At 37.3% G+C, this 21,084-nt stretch overlaps 1 protein-coding gene across 1 annotated transcript in view; it reads left to right on the plus strand.

Moving 5' to 3' along the window:
• Cdkl5 (cyclin dependent kinase like 5) overlaps positions 1-21,084 on the plus strand; it is a 223,177-nt gene that overhangs the window by 135,768 nt on the left and 66,325 nt on the right. Inside the window, exons 9-11 of the mRNA XM_028772684.1 lie at positions 3,471-3,660; positions 11,062-11,142; positions 17,977-18,128. Of these exons, the coding sequence (XP_028628517.1) occupies positions 3,471-3,660; positions 11,062-11,142; positions 17,977-18,128 (423 nt within the window). The remainder of the gene's footprint in view (positions 1-3,470; positions 3,661-11,061; positions 11,143-17,976; positions 18,129-21,084) is intronic.

Raw genomic sequence — 21,084 nt, forward strand, 5'->3', positions numbered from 1 at the left:
ATCTCCACACTCATCCCCCTTGTTTGCCTCTCCACTTCCAGTGCCCTGCCACTTATCTGTTAATACGAGAAAATCTGATAATGTTTTAATGCATCTTAGCTTTGCAGCCAAAGAAGGAGCCTAAAGCCTGCATCTCATCACATACTCTCATTAATAATCTTCTACTTATTCTAGGCTTCTCTCATTTCTACATATCCTAGTATTTTTCCCATCTTTCACAGTCATAGTTCCTTCCTTGGAACCCAATAACAAAGAAATAAAACATACTCAAATGAACAAATAAAAGTAGTCGTGTTGATAATGACAACTACACAAATTGTATGTTTTTCTACATTTCACTTATGTAACATGCATATGTCTGGGAGAATATGATACCCTTTATGTAATAGCAATGTAAATTTCTGTAGTTCTTCTGAATAGCACTAGTGACTACATGTATTACCCATTGAAAGTTTATTGGATGTTAAGTATTCATTTTCTAATGTTTGCCAGCCACCATCTGATGCAGTTCTTGATTTATTGATAATCAGGAGTCAATGCAAATTATTGATGTTTTAAAAATCTCTATTATTCTCTTAAATCAAAAATTTGCTTTATCCTGCAAAATAAATTATGATTAGTCACCATCATTTAAATGGATCAAGTTTTAGATTTCTGCACTCATTTGTGTGTGTATGTATGTGTGTGCGCGCGCACGCACGCATGCACACGCACGTATATGCATGTGCACCCACATACCACCATGAGTGCATATGAAGAGATCAGATATTGACACTGGGTTTCTTCCTCTGTTGTCCTCCTTCTATTTTTGAGATAGGGTCTTTTGCCAAACCTGAAGCTCATTTGGTTGGCTAGACTGGCTGGCCAGCAAGCCCTCCAGGATCCTTTTGTCTCTGCTTCCCAGTGCTGGCATTACAAGTATCCACTGCAAGACCCAGATTTTTTTTTTTTATTGGATATCTTCTTTATTTACATTTCAAATGTTATCCCCTTTCCCAGTTTTCCCATCCCCCTTCTGTCTGCTTTATGAAGGTGTTCTCCCACTCAACCACCCACTCTTGCCTCACCGCCCTGGCATTCCCCTACACTGGGGCATCGAACCTTTACAGGACCAAGGGCCTCTTCTCCCATTGATGCCAGATCAGGCTACCCTCTGCTACATATACAGCTGGAGCCATAGGTCCCTCCATATGTATTCTTTGGTTGGTGGTTTAGTCTCTGGAAGCTCTGAGGGTCTGTTTGGTTGATATTGTTGTTCTTCCTATGCGGTTGCAAACCCCTTCAGCTCCTTCAGTCCTTCCCCTATCTCCTCCATTGCGGACCCCGTGCTCAGTCCAGTGGTTGGCTGTGAGCATCTGCCTCAACCAGTAGCTAACATCAAACTAAATGGAGAGAAACTTGAAGCAATCTCACTGAAATCAGGTACTAGACAAGGCTGCCCACTCTCTCCCTACCTATTCAATACAATACTTGAAGTCTTATCCAGAGCAATTAGACAACAAAAGGAGGTCAGAGGGATATAAATTGTAAAGAAGAAGTCAAACTATCTCTATTTGCTGATGATATGATATACTTAAGACCCAGATTTTTATGTGGGTCCTGGGGATTCAAACTCAGGTTCTCATGCTTACATAGCAAATACTTTACTCACTGAACCATCTCCCCAGCTTCTTGTTCTAATTTCTGATCTTGGTCTTAGGGTTGGTTTTCTTTCTATATGCATTTCTCCTGAGTATCTTTGTAGATTTGTTGTGCTGTTATATTTTTTGAGGGATTTGGCATTTGAATTTACTGGATACTATTTGCCAATGAAGAAATGAGTAGGAAGTAAATCATTCTTAGAACTTCAACCAAGAGTCCAAGTATGGTAGAAGGAGTCTTTAAAATATATTTTTGCTTTGGTTTTGTTTGTTTTTGAGACAGGGTTTCACTGCATAACAGCTCTAGCTGTCCCAGAACTCACTTAGGCTGGCCCCTAGCTCACAGAGATTGTATGTTTCTGCCTCTCAAGTGCTGGAATTAAAGTTGTATGCCACCTCCCACCCCCTGGGTAAAACATGTTTTTCCTATAAAATAGTTCCATGGAGTGTATTGTGAAAATATTATGAATCTTTAGAGAACATTTATTCTCTAATTGTACCCATTGGAAAACTGAGGTTATGTTTAGATATGTATGACAGTTGCCAAAAATAGAGCTCAGCACAGCCAACTTAACCTGATTGTCATGGTCTAGTTTAAGTACCATATATGTGTGTAAAAATTTTACTGAAATTGATTGATATTTGGTTTTATATTAAGAGTCTACATGTTTATACATTCCAAGGATTTTGTCTTTGATATCTAAAAATAGTTTCAGCTGCATAAAATATTCAAATTAGATGATAGGATTAAAATAGCTTGTCATGAATGTGTGAAGTTTTTCTATAGGTTTCCCAATCCAGTACCATAAGACAAGTTTTCTTTTATCTCAAATATTTTTAAAATCAGTATGCTTCATTGCCCAGAAAGCTACCGAAAATGTCTAAATGGGCTTTCCAAGTGGTTTTAGATTTTTTTTTTTGTGGGAAGGAAATGAGATGAATGAAATACTGAGTTATTGTTGCAGTAACTCATTAACCTAAATATATTCTGTATGCTAACAGTGCTTAGTTTAAATTTTTATTATCATAATGGCATTCTAGAACTTCATTTGAGATTATTTTTCATATATTTTATTTCAGCTTTCCATTTTTATAGCTTGGATTATTTATTTTTGAAACTGTATATATAGTTTTTGTTTAATAAACTGTCATAAATAATTCTATTCTAGACTTTAGGTACTGAGCTATAAGGCTCTTTGGGGGAGCCTTAGATTTTTCATTTATGGCTTCCATTTGTAACAGACTCTTTGTATCGGACTCTCTAAAGCTCTCTACTGACTCAGGTTCCAGAACTACAAAGTCCTAAGTACATTAAAACACTATATGAGAGAAATAGGTATCAGAATGCCTCACATAATGTATAGTTATAATTAATTCAGCTGTTGGAAATTGTGATACTAAGCATCAGAAGTTAAATAACATTCAGTATTTGTTTAAAGTACACAAAGCAATGGCACATTCTACCAGACTAAAGCTCAAAAATGGGTATACATTTTGACACTTAGCAAGCTAGAAGGATAATTATTTGAAAATACACTTCCTGGGAACATTCCATTCCTTAAGTGAGGTGCTCTTATCCAATATGTACACTACATTAGGGTTTATTAAAGCCATTCGTGTTTAAGATATACATTGATTTCTTTATGAGTGTGGGTTATGGACTTGGGTTCTGAATGTTTGCTTGGATAACTCTAATTCTTTATTTGCAGTCTTACTTTTTCCTTAAGTACATGCATGTTTTAAGTCATGAATTGGTCCAAAATAAGTTGGGGATTGTTAAAGCATTTTGTGTCTTCAGTTGCTAAGACCATCTCTTCTTTTGCTTTGCAGAGCCCCCTATGGAAAGTCAGTGGACATGTGGTCAGTGGGCTGTATTCTTGGAGAGCTTAGTGATGGACAGCCCTTATTTCCTGGAGAAAGTGAAATTGACCAACTCTTTACTATTCAGAAGGTGCTAGGACCACTTCCATCTGAGCAGATGAAGCTCTTCTATAGTAATCCTCGTTTCCATGGGCTCCGGGTAAGAGGCTTTGCTAAAATCCAAAATGGAATCAATCTGGCACTATTTAACTTGCTGTTCATTGCACCATAGAATCCTAAGCTATGCATTGCACACTCCTCCCTTCCCATCACAGTGTTTTTAATCCTCACTATATTATTTTATTTCTGACTTTTATATAGTATTTGTGAAATTCACAAAAATAGTCACAATTCTCAAGTAAGAGCTGCTAATGTCTTTTTTTCTAAGATGTAAAGTTTATTTTTTTAAATCACTTTATCATGTATATTACTATATTCCAAACCTTTATCTTACACTCTTTATTCAAACTATTAAGCATCTCCAAAGTATAGAAATGTGTGAGTAGCCACTGTTTACTTAGGTGACTTGGTTTGTGGTGACTTGAAGGCAGCCATGAATTCTTGTATTCTGCAGATTCGGAGAGGCTGCTCCACAGATACTTCTTGTGCATTGACAGTGAACCATTAAATCTTTGTAGAAGTCAGAAGCCTTGTTACCTTTGTGTAATACTTGTTTGCTGAGAATATAATGAAAAGCATTTTTGAAATCATAAACGTTGTCCAAATAAAGAGTGTATAGCTGCCAGAGGCACCTCACCGCAATGATGAATGATGTATAGAGTCCTCCTTATTTCCATCTACCCACAAAAGCAGCTTTTTAAGTTTTGAGCCAACGTGTCAATTTGTAGTCATTGTAGAAGCTATTAAATAATTTCATTATCCCATCTTTTATTTTCTTTTCCAATGCAAATATATGATTCTCAAACTATGTTCTTATCTTTTTAAAATCTATTTTTTCCTTGAAAATGTTGTATATTCATACAATACATTTCAATCACTTCCAACCACCATTACCTCTCTCCTGATCTCTCTAGGGTTCCCCCACCTCACCTTCCTCTAAACTTCCTGTCCTCGATTATTTTTATCCTTGTTATTAATAACCCTGGGTCCAGTTAATGCTCCCCATGTATGTATGAGTGACCTACCAGCATCTATGTCCCCAAAGGAAAATGACTTTTCTTCCCTTAGCAACCATCGACTAACAGTATGACAAATTCACAGTGTTACCTTGCCATTTGCAAAGCCCTTTGGTTTTTATCTTTGACTTTCTGGATCTTAGTTAGCTTCTGTTTGAGAGCACTACTGCTCACATGCGCATGTGCAACACAGTCCCAGCTCCTGCTTAGCTCAGCCCACTTGGAAGAAATGAACGGACTGAGGTGCACATAGTTTTTCATTCCTCCCTCTCCTTTCTCTCACATCCTCTTCCAAATGTGCCTAAGTTGCTTCAGACTTGTTTTTCTCCTTTTATCTTTTCTTCTATTAGCCATACAACAACCATTGATTGGGTTATAAATAGCATGTAATTCAACAAGTTAATTTTACAGTTATGGAACATTTCTCATCCTAGATGCTGAAAATGTGGCAACAAATAGAACTTGCTCTTGGTCTAACAGAAAGCCAAACATATTCATAAGTAAAATAAAGGTAGTGATAATTGCTGAATTTTTGTTTCACTGAGAATTGTTCCATGCTTCTTGCCGTAGCCTGTGAGTCCCTGCATGGTTGGGACCCTTTTGTTACCTGACCTTGTCTCGTAATTGTCTCCATTTGCCTCCCTCCAGATTACTTGTTATTTGATTTCTATAGGCATCCCAAGGTTTTCGTACTTTCTGAACTTAGGACGGATGGTTTCCTCTCCTGGGAGCATTCTTACCTTGCATGGCCTCTCCTTGTATCAACCCAAAGAGAATCTCCTCTCTTTGATGATTTTCCATACATCTCCTTCTTTCCCCTATAATACCCTTCTTGTCCCACTTAACACTGAATTATTTGATATATTTGTTAAATTGTTCTTTATCAATGTCAGAGTTTCCTCTTCTAGCTCATAAGTTTCCAAAGGACAGAAATTGACAAGGACAGACAATGCATCTACAACATTAAACATAAAAGCTAATATATATTGTCTTGGTTGATTTTCCCATTACTTTGATGAAATACCCCAAGAAAGGAAATATAAGGAAGAGAGGGTTTGTTTTGGCTCATAGTTTTGATTGCAGTCTATCATGGTAGGGAATAATTGGTCATGTTGCATCTTCAGTCAAGAAGCAGAGAGAGACAAAGTATTGCTTAATTGCCTTTCTCCGTGTTTTAGAGCCTAGGAATAGAAGGTGGATCTTTCCACATCAGTTAAGATAATCAAGATAACCTGCACAGATATGCTCAGAAGCCCCTTTCCCAGGAAATTCTAGATGTCTGTCAAGTTAGACAGTTGACTCTTAACCGTCAAGTTCAACTGCATTGCCTTTCTCGCCACCTCTAATGCCTCTTTCACCCCATCAGCCTTACTTGAGCTGTGAGTTAGCTTCAAGCTGATCTCTTGAACTTTCTCTCAAACCACACATTTAAATCTGTCTCCCTTTTACTTAAAACATTCTGATTTCTGATAAAGTTTAAACTATTTAGGGTAGCATTAAAGACCTTCAGGCCTCAGCATCACTTGTCCTGATCTCTGTTCTGTGTTCTCAGGCCACCATTTGTTTGGCCTGATATGTGTCTTCTACTCTCTTCTTAGCACACTTAGAATGGTATCTGCTCGGTTGTGTAGTGTTGAATAAATAGTTGACTGCAGGATCGTAATGCCATTAAACTTGGTCTGCTAGTTAGTTATTACAGGCCTGGTTAGGTCTATGCTGCTGAATCTGAATGGTGAGCAAATTTTGACATTTCTAGACCTACTCAATGGCTTAGAAACCAACTGAGAAATTAAGACCTTGTCTTTTCTTTATACACCCACTTTGTTTTCTATGCTTTTAGTTAGCATATAAAATAATTTTCATTACATTCATATATGTATATCATTTTATCTTGCTTTTATTCACAGCCCTCCCACATCCTTCTCCCCTCTCTTGCTGGCCCCTTTGACATCCCCCTAAAAATAAAAATGTTCCTTCCCTCCCCCGTGTATGTGTGTGTGTGTGTGTGTGTGTGTGTGTCTGTGTCTGTGTGTGTGTGTCTGTGTGTGTGTGTGTGTCTGTGTGTGTGTCTGTGTGTTATTCTGTCTCTCTGTCTTGCTCTCTCTTACACACACACACACACACACACACACACACACACACACACACATCTAGATACTGCATCTGAGATAAAGCATGTGATATATTCTTTCTTTGCCCACTACATTGGCTCGTCTCATCTTCCCCTCTGTCCAGACCTTGAGTAAGTCAATTGTCATTGAGTAAGTTTGTCATTGTCAATTCCTTTTGGGCAGATACCCAAAAGTGATATAGCTGGTAGTAGATCAGATGATAGTTCTGTTCTGCCTTTTTTGAAGAACATCATACTAATATCTATAGGAGCTGCATGAGTTTACATTCCTATTAGCAGTGAATATGGATTTTTCTTTCCCCGCATTCTCACTAGCATTTACTGATGTTTCCTTAATTTTGACTGGGGTTAAGATAGAATTTCAAGGCAGTTTTAATTGGCAATTCCCTCATGGCTAAAGGTTGTTTAACTTTTTTTTCAAATATTTACTAGCTTTTTGTATATCTTCTTTTGAGAAATGTACTCAATTCATTTATCCATTTGTTGATTGAATGATCTGGAGTTTGGGTTCTTAGTGTTTTTTTAGTTCTTCATAGATGCTAGATTTTTGGTTTTTATTTTTGGAGATAGGGTTTTACTAAGTTGCTAGAGTGAGCTGGGAACTCTATATACCCTAGGCTGCCTTGACCTCCTGACTCTATTGTTCCAACATTTGAAGTGCAGATATTATTGGCCATGCTTATGACACATAGATGTGAGAATTTCATCGAGGAAAATGAAACAAAAAAGCTACTAGAAGAAAACACAAAAATAATTTCATACTGAAGTAATTGGACAACTATCAATTTTTAGGAAAGCATAGTGTACTACACTGTATTTCATTTTTGAAATACAGTTTGAGCATATTTCATTGTGATTTAGACCAAGAGCATATCACCCATTCCTGAAAGTTAGAAATCATATCTGGTGTTTCAGTAGAACAGCTTTAGGGAGGATTTGAATTTTAAGATAGTTCTTTAAAGAATAAATTGTACTTGAATTAGAGGCCACATTCAAATGTAGAGGACCCCCCCAAAAAATAGTTTTTTTTCTTGTCTGTGGTCCTGTTTGTTCACAAACATCTTCACCGATCACTGATATCTATAAAACGCTAGACAACATGAGACAGCTCTGTGTATAAATATCCTTCAGGGAAATTGTTACTCCCAGAACAGTTTGATTTTTATAGACTTCCCTATGTTTATGTTTTAGTCTGAAGTGTTCATAGTGTCTTAACCAAATTAATGTGGTCTCTTTAGAGGCTTAACAATGTCTTTTGAAGGAATAGTCTTCCATTATGATATATTTTGAGAATGTTTGTAACAGACAGCTCAGCACATATTGCCCATGAACTGCATTTACTGCAAACCATGAGAAAACAAGTAACTAATTCTGCATGATGTATATTTGCACTTGCTCGTATACAAACTGAAAAACTCACAATATGCTATTGTGCTAATATTCATTATTTGGAAAAATAATTATCAATGTTTCATAGTGGAAGTAGGCCATCACAGTCCCCATATTTACTATTTCAATAACTTTTGGAAGCTGTTTCATTCTTTGGGGTCTCTAATTTCTCCACGTGTGAAATGGTGATCAATGATGAAGATGAACTGATCTGTGTGAACTACCCAAAAGGCCAGAGGATGTCTGCAAAGGAGAATGCTTGCCTAGCATGTGTACAGCCCAAGTCTGTCCCTAGCACTGAAAAGAAACAAAATGCCCAGACCAGGGCATAGTATAGAGCTAGTGTTCAGTAAAGACATACTCACGTCATGTTATATTAGCCAAACGATTAAGGAAGTAAAAAAACCTAGGATATAGTTTAAAATTATGTGCCTCAGCTTTGGCTCTTTGCTGAAATATCTCACAATAGAATAGCATTTCATTCAAGAGCATGTACTTTTTTTTTTTAAGTTAAGAGTTTGCCTGGTCATTTTTTAATTTTTTTCATATGTTTTTAAATTATAATGTAATTACATTATTTATTCCTCCCCTTTTTTCCCTCCAAACCCTCCCATGTAGGTGTCCTTCTGTGCTCTCCCTTCCCTTCCTCCCCTCCCCTCCTCTCCCTCTCTCTGCTTTTCAAGCAGGTTTTCTCTGTGTAGTCCTGAAACTCAGTCTGTAGACCAGGTTGTCCTTGAACCCAGAGATCTGCCTGCCTCTGCCTCCCAAGCTCTGAGATTGGAGGTGTTCGAGACCACTGCCCAGCTAATAAATATTCAATGTATAACCTGCTCAGTCTATATATTGTTAGTTGTATGTATGTATGTATGTTTTCAGGACTGGCTATTAGGTATTAGATAACTGATTGATGTGTGCTTGCCTGGGAAAAACTATTTCTCCTGCTCTCAGCGTTCCTTAGTTGCTTATAGTTCCTTGTGCAGAGTTGAGGTGATATGAGCTTTTCAGGTCCAAATTAGCATGTCTATTGGTGCCCTCCTTGTTCACCTTATGTTTGGATGGTCAGTTGTGTTGGTGAGAGTTTATGCGTGTAGCTTCTGACATTCCTAAGAGACACAAACTCACAGCAAACTCCCTGTCCTGATTGATTTTGTTTATTATGATCTTTCTAAGAGCTTTTAACTTTCAGGATTAACTTTCTCTTCAATAAAATGTTGTTCCTGAAGAAAGAAAAGTCTATGTAATATGATAATATAAAACAGTGGTTCTCAGCCTTCCTAAAGCTGTGGCCTTTTAATACAGTTCCTTGTGTTATGGTGACCCCGAACCATAAAATTATTGTTGTTGCTACTTCATAACTGAAATTTTGTTACTGTGATGAATCGTAATGTTAATATCTGATAAGGATATCTGATATATGACCTCTATAAAAGGGTTATCCAATCCCCAAGGGGGTTGTGATCCACAGGTTGAGACACTGATATATACGTTAGAAACAAAGTCTTAATTAAAATTGATTGGTGGAGGATCTTTTATCATGGCATGACAGGTGTCACTCCCTTTACGCTGATAGTTAATGCTTCAGTAACATCAGAAAGCACTTCTGCAGCTCCCTTGGGGGAAGTACTTTGTTTTGGAAAGAGTGTGTGTTTGGATCACAGACTTAGATGCAAAATAGTGCTTCTGCTCCTTGATTATGTAGCTTTCTTTGAACCAGTTATTTGAACTTTCTGATCATTTTCCTTATCTCTATAATGTAAGGATAATAATACTTAAAATGCCTTAAAATACAGCATTACATCTCTGGTTTTCTTTCATAGTTGAATTCAAGATACCTACAGGTTCTTCTATAACCACAGAGTCTGGCTATGTCCTCATCCCCAAACCCTTCCTGCCTTATCCTCTTGAGTGCCACCTTTCCAGACTTTAGCTTCTCATTTGCAGAAGCACAGTTCATTAATTCCTTTTCAACAAGACAACAAATTCCTCAAATTTGTCTCTTGCCCTACAGAATATAATGTTGGGGTGGTAGCACAAGTATTTATTAGTATCTGGTTTAGTGTTACTACATAATTAGTCCTCCAGTACTTTTAATTTAGCATATTTAAGAATTTCCATACTTTGAAATGTTTCTGTGTTAGCATAAAAGAAATATGTATTACAAGCAACTAGCACTCAACATTTAGAACGTGTGTAAGTGAATGTGTCCTGCAAGTATCTTACTCAATGCTTCAGTTGTACTCAAGATGCTGTCAAATATGGGTTAGCAGAAGGATGCAACATCAAAATCAGCTTCAACCCCTCTTTCTTTATTTAAAAATGAATTTGTTGGTCTGAGTGCCTATGTTTGCCCTAGGTTACAACTTTAAGATTTTAAAAGCAGATCATTAGTAGAATATATTAAAAGCAATAATAGAACAAATGCCTAAATTCACTATTTCAAATAGAGTCTTTGAGGTTCTGGGCTCTTGCTGCCCTTTTTCCTCTTTTATTTCAGGAGTAAGTTATACATTCTTATAGAAAAGCTAAGACATTTTTATATAATATCATATCATGACCCTTCTGTTAGTTCTTCAGTCTGGCAGTATTTGTCTATAAATTATTTCAGAAGCAAGTTGTGTAAGCAGACAAGATTCAAGATTATCTAGGCTCAGACTTTTATTCATTTTACATACTTCATTGTTCTCTATCTAGCTTTAGGTATCATTTCCCAGTATTTAATACATAGTCTTATTAATTCATAACCAAAAATATATAGACACCAAAAGTAATATATAAATAGTAATTTGACTTGGATTGACACTAGGGCAATGGTTTCTGTCCAGATGTTGCCTTGTGTAACCCTCACAAGCATATGTACACATATCCTTCCTTAAACGCTAACATTCATGTTCTGTTGTCCTTACAGTTTCCAGCTGTTAATCATCCTCAGTCATTAGAGAGAAGATACCTTGGAATTTTAAATAGTGTTTTACTTGACCTAATGAAGGTAAGAAAAGTATACTTGTTAAAAAAAAAAAAAAGGTCCTTTGGTTTATGGATGCTCCTCTGCATACTTCTTAGCATGCTTTTATGAATTAAATGTTGTCTTAGTAGATGATTAATGGGTAGTATGTCATGTTAAAAGCCATGTAATTTGTTTATAATTGCAACAGGAATCTGGTGTTGTCTCTGACCATCTAGAGAGGAGCATGTAATCCCTAAATTACTTTCCTAAAATGCGCAGAATAATGAATATCTGTTGGCACTCAAGAACTACTCAGGCATAGGTTTTAAAACAAATCGTAAAGTGAATGTTATAAGACAAAAGCTTGTATAATTATTTCTATACAACATTGACTCTATAGCATCTATAGAGTTTGAATCAGTGAATCTTGTGTTGTTTTGTTTTTTTGTTTTTTGTTTTTTTGTCATCTGACTATGCCTCTTCTTCACAAGGCAGGTTGCTGTTTCTGACTTTTCTTTAGATGCATCAGTATCATCTCTGACATCATGGCCTGAGTGTTCATCCTCATGCTAGCCTTTCTGTCAAAAGATATCCTACTCCAGACTACTAAAAGCATCCCTTCAATTCTTTTTGTAAAATATTTAATTTTTTTATATATGAGTGCTTTTGTCTGCGTGTCTGCGTGTCTGCCTGTACACCATGTCATACAATGCCGCCCATGGAAGCCAAAAGAAGGCATCAAGTCTCCTGAAACCAGAGTTACTGGCTGTTGTAAGCTATCATGTGTGTGCTGGGAATTGAACCCAGGTTCTCTGGTTTTCTGCTTTAACTGCTGAGTTATCTTTCTAGCCTCAAAAAATTTTTATTAAAGATTTTTTTTTTGCTGGGCATGGTGACACATGCTTATAATGTCAGTATTTGAGAGGCTGAAACAGGAGAACTGCTCTAACTTTGAGGGTAGCTTGAGGTACAAAGACCGTCTAAAAAATAAGCAAGTAAACAAAGATTCTCTACCTTGGCAGACACTGGTCCCTTGAGTGAAGACTATTTTATTTTATATCTTTTCAGTTTTCATTTCAGGAAATAAATGTGCAGGCATGCATTGATTGTTTCAGAATAGAAGATCAATGCTTGCTTATGGATTAGTTTTGCTTTATGCCCATTCATTCAGCTGTCTTCTGCATATAGGCTATACAGTGTGTAGAAAGTTTAAAAGATAGACTTAGCACAGTGGCAAGTTTACTGAGCTGCATTCTTAAACCTTTGCTGTGTTTTAGGATATGTTCACCTGTGTCCCACGGAACAGGGTAAATAGGTATGGAGGAGGGTCTCTGACATTAGGGAAAGATACTGTGAGATTTCAGAAATCTCACAGGAAAGCACTTCTGCCTCGACATTTCCCTGATTTAATTAAATATCAAGTAATATGTTGTATGAAAATCTTAATGAAGCACTGATGTTATTAACACAGATTGAGAACTATTTTTTTAATGAACCCTCAACACTCTTTTGGTTTAATTAGACAGAAATTATTAGGTAAATCAGTTGGGTTTTGCTAGTGCCTTCTTTCATGTAGTCAATACTTAATCTGGGCCTTACTCATTTAGTAATTTTTAAAAATATAAATAGATATAGATATAAATATAAATAGAACAGAGTAGAAAATAGAATTAAACACAACTTTATGTTTCCTATTTTTTGTGTTTTTTTTTTCTTTAGTTAAAAACGCAATGATGGTGAATGAGAAAAAGGGGCCATGACATTGAAGGGGAGTGGAGAGGGCTAGATGGAGGTTTTGGAGGGAGAAAAGGCTTGGAAAACAAACATTATAATTCCTATTATTTTATATGTTTATTGCTGCTGTTCTTTAAAAGTAAGCAAATATTTTCATTGATATGCAAACTTGGGGGCCTAGAGAGATGGCCCAGTGTACTCACTGGCTGCTCTTCTAGAGGACCTAGGTTCAATTTCCAGCATCCACATGGCAGCTCACAAGCATCTTTAACTCCAGTTCTGGAGAATTGGATGTTCTCTTCTGACCACTGTAGGCCCTTGTACACATACAATGTGCAGACATATATTCATGCAAAACACCCATGTGTGCACGTGCACACACACACACACACACACACATACACACACACACATGAATATAGTCAAAAGTATTCAAATTATGTCTAAATCTCTCAGTTTTTATAATATAAGCATTTTTTGTTACCTTACCTAGATTGAGACATAGAAACATAGTTAATAACTTAGAAGCCTCCTTTGGATTCTTCCTAGGTCTTACTATCCTAGCCCACTTTGTGTCCTTCAGAAACCATAATTTTTATTTCTGTCACTGATTAATATTACCTGATTATTGTTGAATTATACATATATGGATATATATGGATATATATGTATATATAACCATTCTTTTATCTGATTTTGAAGATGAATTTTTAAAATGAAAAACCTCCATTGTCCTTTTAGTCTCTTTGCTGCTCCCTAAATGTATGTTGATAATTGTGTCCACATTTAATATAAAGCATTCATCTCATCTTGTACCACTTTATAGCTACCATTTCAGTAGAGAGAAAACAACCACTAGGATTAATATATGCCTGTGCCCTTAATAATTTAAAAAGTAGCTACAATAGTTCTATTTGCTTTACTTTTGTTTTTAAAAAATCATACCCTTCATGCTACACTTTAAAAACTGTTAGCTAGATAAATTTCATACTTTGTTCAAAAGGACTTCGTCCTTTATAGTAATTTGAAAACGACCATTTGTATTCATAACATATAAATGATTTTATTGCAGTGACTTCTGCATGGTATCAAATAAGTTAAAACAACCCCTCCTGAAAGGTCATGGGTGCCTTGAATTTTTTTTTAAAAAATTTCTTGGGGTTCGAATTTCCTTTTTATTGAGCATCTTATATTTTTTTTTTTTGGTTTGGTTTTTTCGACACAGGGTTTCTCTGTGTAGCCCTGGCTGTCCTGGAACTCACTCTGTAGACCAGGCTAGCCTCGAACTCTCAAACTCAGAAATCCGCCTGCCTCTGCCTCCCAAGTGCTGGAATTAAAGGCGTGCGCCACCACCGCCCGGCACATCTTATATTTTTAACCCATTTTAATGGTAGCTGTTGGAACTACTAACTAAAGTTGTCACAGTTTTTGTTCTATAATAAGGAGAAAAAAGAATTGAGATAAGTTTGCAATTGTGTCTGAATTAATATGGATATGAATCCACATGTAATTAGTGGTTGAATTTCAATAATTAGAGTCTTTGGATAAAAATGAATATGTCAGTATATGGTAGGGCCAGAATTGAAATGTTCTGTGGTGCTAGATTGAAATTGAAGTCTGGCTTATTGGAAACAAATTTGCTCTTACTACTTTACTAATGATATTAATTATGGATAAGACCAAACTGAACTAGAAATGAATTTGTGAATAGTGGAATTCTACCCTTCTTCCTTTTTCTGAGAGAAAAAACCAAACACCTAGAAAAGTGAATTGCAGACCTTTATGTCATGTTGGGGTATGTTGGTTATTGATTTTTTTTACATATTTGATCAACTTATAAGTCAAAATCAAATACCCTGTCCAGTTACTAAAGATAAACAATTTTAGGTGAAAATAGTTCAGTTGTGAAAATGCTAATACATTCAACATAAAAAATAGGGTGAGTGCTTTAATGAACAAAGAGAAGAGCACTTAGAAACAAGTAAGGATAGATGCGAAAACATGAAAAGGATTGCAGAGAATACATAAGTAACCAGGAAACATGTAAAAGTGTTCAGCATTGTACAACCCTCAAAGAAGAAGGTTGCCTTTACATAGACAAGACAAGGAGGGTTAAAGAGAGCATGAAATAGGTAGTGAAGCCTAAGAAAAATCAGAGAGAGAAAGAGACAGATGAATGCTGGTACAAGAATTGGTTTTCAGCCTCTCCAAGCTTGTCAACCCTATTTCCTCCCATCTTGGGACCATTATTTGGGTTCTTTTTGCTTATTTCTGCTGGTCCCTGGCTCTCAAATAGGTGGACTAACTCTGTGAAACAACAGATAAATAATTTGGTAGCAAAACCTACTCAGATACATTATCATAAGTTAGCTATGGAGGACCACGAGACTCAAGATGAGGCTGTTACTTTATACAGGGTGTTTCCAAAACCCATCTCCACCCAACCTAAAAGAGGGGACTTCTGCCCCTAGAGCAAGCAGAGAGGGGCCACCCAGAACCCCCTCTGACTGATGATCTGAATTCTTGCTTAGGCTGCAGGGCTAAGCACTGCAAGGGAATATAAATAAAAGATAAAAATATCTCTCTGGGTTTCCTGAGGGACAAGCCTGACTGCATAGGGGTTGATGTCAAAAGTATCCCCTCTCCAGGAAAAAGACATCGGGACGGGTATGGCCCTCATGCCTCAATGGACAATGACAGGGGGACTGGAGCCATTACAAGGTCCCCTTCAAATACTGGAGGTCAGGCCTCTATCCCTGCCTTCCCAAGTTTAGAATTGCCACAGCCCTTCTATACTTAGAGAAGGGAGGAGATGTCAGGGGCAGCCCTGCTTACACACTGTAGGCCTAAAATCAGCCATAGGCCTAAAATCAGCAATAGGCCTGTCATACATGTATACTAACACCAAGTCTTGGGTCTCAGTGGAAAAACATTGAAACAGATGGCTATAAGCTAATGTCAACAGGCAGCTTTTGTGGAAATTTATAAGCCTGGAGTAGTCCTAGACCTTGTAAATAGGTAGCCTTGGCAGACAATACCAACGTAGATAAGGACAAGCGAGTCATAGGCAGAGTCATAGTGACCTGTCCCCTGAACCTTCACCCAGCCGATACCCGGTTCTGAAGATATCTGTATTCCCACTGAACACCCACACTCTAGTGTCATTCCCTTCCCCACATCCTGCCTTTCTGTGTTTATACCCCTGTGTGAATTAATTTTGATTTGAGAAAAAATTAAAAAGAAAAAAAAGTGTTCAGCATTGCTAACAATCAAAGATAAGAGATGAACATTTGTAAGAGGGGCTGGAGCAGTAACTCAGTGATTAAAGGCACTTACTGCTCTCGCAGTGGACCCATGTCTGGTTCCCAGCAACCATACTGGAGGTTCACAACTACATGTAATTCCAGTTCCAGGGGATTCATGTCCTATTCCAGCCTTGGAGGGCAACTACACGTATGGTGCACATACATACGTACGTACACATACATACATATTTATGATACATACATACATACATACATACATACATACATACAGATGTGAGATACATCCTTTAAATATCTGATTTGCAACTACTAAGAATAAGAATGCCTGTGGTCGATGAGGGTACCTAGAAATTGATAGACTCATGTGCTTCTTGACACGAGTATAATTTGAGATAACCTTCCTAAGAGATAATTTAACAGCATGGATAAAAAGACTCTTCGATGCTCTACATACCTACCAGTACCACACTTAAGAATCCATTAGACTTCAAGTGTTTTTGTCATAGCATTAATCATAATGGTGAAAAGTGGCTGTCAGGAAAATGTCTAGTAGTAGGATACTTGCTAAGTAAATCGTAATCAACTCTTTGCAATCATTTAAAGCCTTGCGGTAAACTCTGGAGATGCAGGGTAGTTATAATGCACTTGCTTAATATGCATAAGGCCTTGCCTTCAGTCCCCTTCCTTTTCCAAAAGTATTATAAGATGGTGTGTTTCCACACTGTTCAGAAAAAGGAAACAATGAATATTTGTCATTTGGGAATTTCTGAAAACAGCATATAAAGTATCCACACAAACTTAAAGCTCTGTACTTATATGGAATGATCTCAGCATTATATGCTAAGTGGAAGGGAAACTAAGTACATGCAGTTATGTGCTTACTACTGTTGGGGTAATATGAGAAGAATCAGATGAAAGTATATGAAGGATATGCCTCATAAAGAATGCATGGGGAACTGGTGACTGTGCTGTCTCTAGATAGAATAACTGGGTATTTTGAAGATGGTATGAAGATGAAGAATGCAAATACATGCTTATTAAAAGGTTTTTTCTTTTTTTTTTTTCTGGAGCTGAGGACTGAACCCAGGGCCTTGTTCTTGCTAGGCAAGCACTCTACCACTGAGCTAAATCCCTAACCCCTTTATAAAAAGGATTCTAAATACTTAAGTTAAATTGCAAAAGTGTTTTCATAAAGTGAAAAGAATGGGATATAAAAACATGTATATATCATGAGCCAGGTATTATAGAAGAAAGACGACATATGGTATTCACAAACAGAGCCAAGCCCTGACACTGTTACCAAGAAGACTATAATTGTGAGATTGTGGGCGTTTTCTTATTTACTTTATATCCCTTACTGATGTTTCCTCTATCCTCTCCTTCTCAAGCTGGACCAATCATTGTTTGGCTCTTCCCTCAAATTCTGCTCTATCATTTATGACTACACAGGATAAATGATACAGAAGGGAGTACAGATTGTGGGTCTAAGGTTTTGTGTCTGGGTTGGTATCCCAGTCCCTCCATTGGAAGTCTTGCCTGGTTACAGGAAATAGTCCACTGCTAAGAGTCAACCTTCTAAGTCCCTAAAAGTTTCCATTTCCTTAGGTTCCAGAGATATCTCCCAAATCCAGTTGTCTCTCCCATTACTCTCTCCTCCATCCTCTCCCAACCTGATTCCTCCCTGTTCCCATCCCCAGTCCCCTCCATCAAGCCACCCCCAATGGTGATTTTGATGTTTATTTTTTTTTCTGTGAGCTATTGTTGCTAGGTATTTTGCAGTGACCAAGTATTTCTTTTCTAGGAAGTAAAGGTAAGTTTTTTAGTAGAGTTTAAATTCAACTTTGTTCTTTCCCTTCCAAAACTTTTATTTCTCAAGAATTTACTGAAGTTGGACCCAGCTGACAGATACTTGACAGAGCAGTGCTTGAATCATCCTACATTTCAAACCCAGAGACTTTTGGACAGGTCTCCTTCAAGGTCAACAAAGAGGAAACCTTACCATGTGGAAAGCAGCACACTGTCTAATAGGTAAATATTTCTTCCCTTCTAAGGAAATACAAATGTAGGCGTGGTCTTAGAAGTAGGTGGAGGAGGCGGCTGCTAAAATTATGCAGTTAAAGAAAAGAAGGAAAGCCCTCATTATTCAAAAATATCTTCCTTATGCTTATTACATGATTCAGAACTATAATTAATGAGTTGTGTGGGACTCTTAAAGACTTTATTATTTAACAAATATATGATGAAAACCTATGTATTCCCTTGGAAAGGTAGCATTGAGTTAGCAACTCTGGAGGTTTCTAGCATCACAGACAGCATTAAGACCTAACAGACTTTGTGTAAATGACAAGAGGAAGAGGGTTCCTGGAAGGAAAAGAAGACACTGAATGTGTGTGTGTGGGAACTGAGGCAAGGCAGCCCTTTTAGAAGGGTTTTGTGATTTTTATTACTCTTGTCTTTCAATCATTGAGTTAAGAAATGACTTTTTTATTTAAAAAAAATAAGCATAGGGAAATAGAGGTCAGTAATTAAAAGTAGTACATTTTAATATAGCTCTCCGAGCATAATATTTTAAAATATTTGTTTCTCTCCTGAGCATACCTATAGTATTAGCATTGAAAAACTCATTGAGTAGTCAAAAAGGCTTCAAGATTTACTCAGTTTATCTTAACGCCAATCACAGGTCCATCAACACATCTGGCTGAAAACTTTTCTTGAATCACTCACTCAATCTCTGTCTTTCTCTCTCTCTTTCCTTCCTTCTGTCTTCCTCCCTTCCTCCTTCCTTTTCTCCCCTCTCTCTCTCTTTTATCCCTCTTCTTCCTCCTCCCCTCTATTGGATCAGTCAGGCCTTCATGTCCTGACATTCCCCAGTTCTGTTGCTGAATTTACAGGAGAATGGTGTTCCTTCATCTTCAGAACACAGCTTTGGTATCTGAGGATTTTTTTATATATGGGATGTAGAAGTAGTTTATTTTCACTGAGAAAATGAAGCAATGAAGCTTTAAAAATTTTAATACTACCCTCACACACATAATTTTCCCTCTGTATGTAGAAAATTATTCTTAATAGATTAGAATTTTGAAAGGTCAAGACCTAGCACTTTTCTGCCTGGGAGAGCATCCATAAATTAGGAGAAGAGTTGGTCCTATATTTGCTTTGCTTAGCTGCAAAAATGGCTGCTGCTTGTTATGGCACAGCTTCTAGCCATTCTTAGCTGGGTTGTTCTCTGTTCACATCCATAAGATTTTAGTATACCGTCATGAAGTAACTGTCATCATTTGCTTGCTCCTTGGCAAGCTCCTGGTTATCTTTCCTGGGGTTGTGCCCAACTTGATTTGGGGGTTTTAGTCTTCCTTCTACTTGAATTGCCACATGACTTCTCTAATTTAAATGTACAAAGTAAATTATCCTAATGTAAAGTTTGGTAGACCAATAATCTATGAATTGTACTGTAGTCATCATTGGTATAACCTGTAGTCTGGATATATTAAAAGGAAAGTCCTAAGTGTTTTTATCTTTTAGTAATCTTATACTATCTGAGGCCTTCCCCCCCTACATTGCCTGTGTCCTGTATTTACTCCACAGAAGCCTATTTTGCCAGGGATGTGAATTCTAGCTGGTGTCTCCACACAGGCCTTCTAAGACAATCTTTGATATGTTCATAACAGCATATCTATTGGTTCCCACTCATATACTCCTGTGCCTTTTCCCTGGAGAGTGCACTGTCACCCCACATCCTTTTCTCTCTAGAAACCAGTGAACTCAGTCATTTCTGAGTCTCCTGCTTGTCAACTTCAGGCTCCTCTGAGGTTCCTTTCATGTTCATGGTGTGATGCCATTTTGACTGTGCTGGTTCTCTCAATGGTCCTGCTTTACCACCTGCCACATATGAAAATAGTTTTGTGCCTCTGTCTCCATTTGCTGGTTGGTTTGTGGAATGTACCAATCTGGCCTTAACCTCTTCTTATAGCCATCCTTCAGCCTTCAGCTGAATTATCCTTCAGCTGGGATTATAGTGTTTTGTCACCATGCCTGGCTATTTTCACTTTTAAACTTATTTTAAGTACACATATTAACTGTCTATCCATTTATGCACTCTGCCAACCACATGAGAGTGGTGTATAGCCATACAGTCATGCCCACATGTAATTCCAGCACTCAGAAAGTGGATACAGGAAAATCTGGAGTTCAAGGCCAGCCTTGAGCAAGTTTGAGGCTAATGTAGGCCCTATCTACGTGAGGCCCTATCTCTAAAACAAGCAAGTAATTGAGTGACTTATTCATTAATTCGTTTTGAATGGTTAGCAGTTCAACACAGATTCTTTGCAATTGTATGTCAGAGAGATCTATGACATTTTCAAAGCTGCTTTTTATTGTTGTGCTTTGGCAGAGCTCCAATGTGAAGATGATGGGATACCCTTTCTACATAGGAATTATTGTATATCTAAATCTTAGTAGCTTTTAATCAACCTAAGATTGTGTGAGATGGAAACACAGAGAGTAACTGCTTAAGATACATACATACTTATATACATGAATACGTACATGCATACATACATACATACATACATGTGATAAATCTGGACCTTTAACAGCTGCTTCTGCCTTAACATTATAGCTTCCTTTCTCTTATATTGCTGTGAATACATGTAAGATCACAGTAGGTTTGTGTAGCAGTGATTCTAATGGTTCTAGAAGCTCTAGCAGCTTTCTTCACTGTTCTCGATCCCTTCCTGGTCCTCATTTATGGTTAAAGCATTCCTGCCATTGCTATACCTTTATCTGCAGAGGAAAGGGAGAAAATATGATTGCAGAGAAAACTAAAGTTTGGCACAAGGAGCCCTGTGGAAGGATTGAACTAGGACCTGAGTCAGGGTGTGTGGCCAGGAAGAAACAGGGAAGTCCGTCTGTGCATACAATTATATATCATAGTTGAATTTTTGAAAAGTTACTGAGATATTTTTGGTTTCCAAGATGTAAACAG

This window comes from Grammomys surdaster, unplaced genomic scaffold, assembly GCF_004785775.1.
Source record: "Grammomys surdaster isolate TR1022 unplaced genomic scaffold, NIH_TR_1.0 217, whole genome shotgun sequence".
NCBI lineage: Eukaryota > Metazoa > Chordata > Mammalia > Rodentia > Muridae > Grammomys > Grammomys surdaster.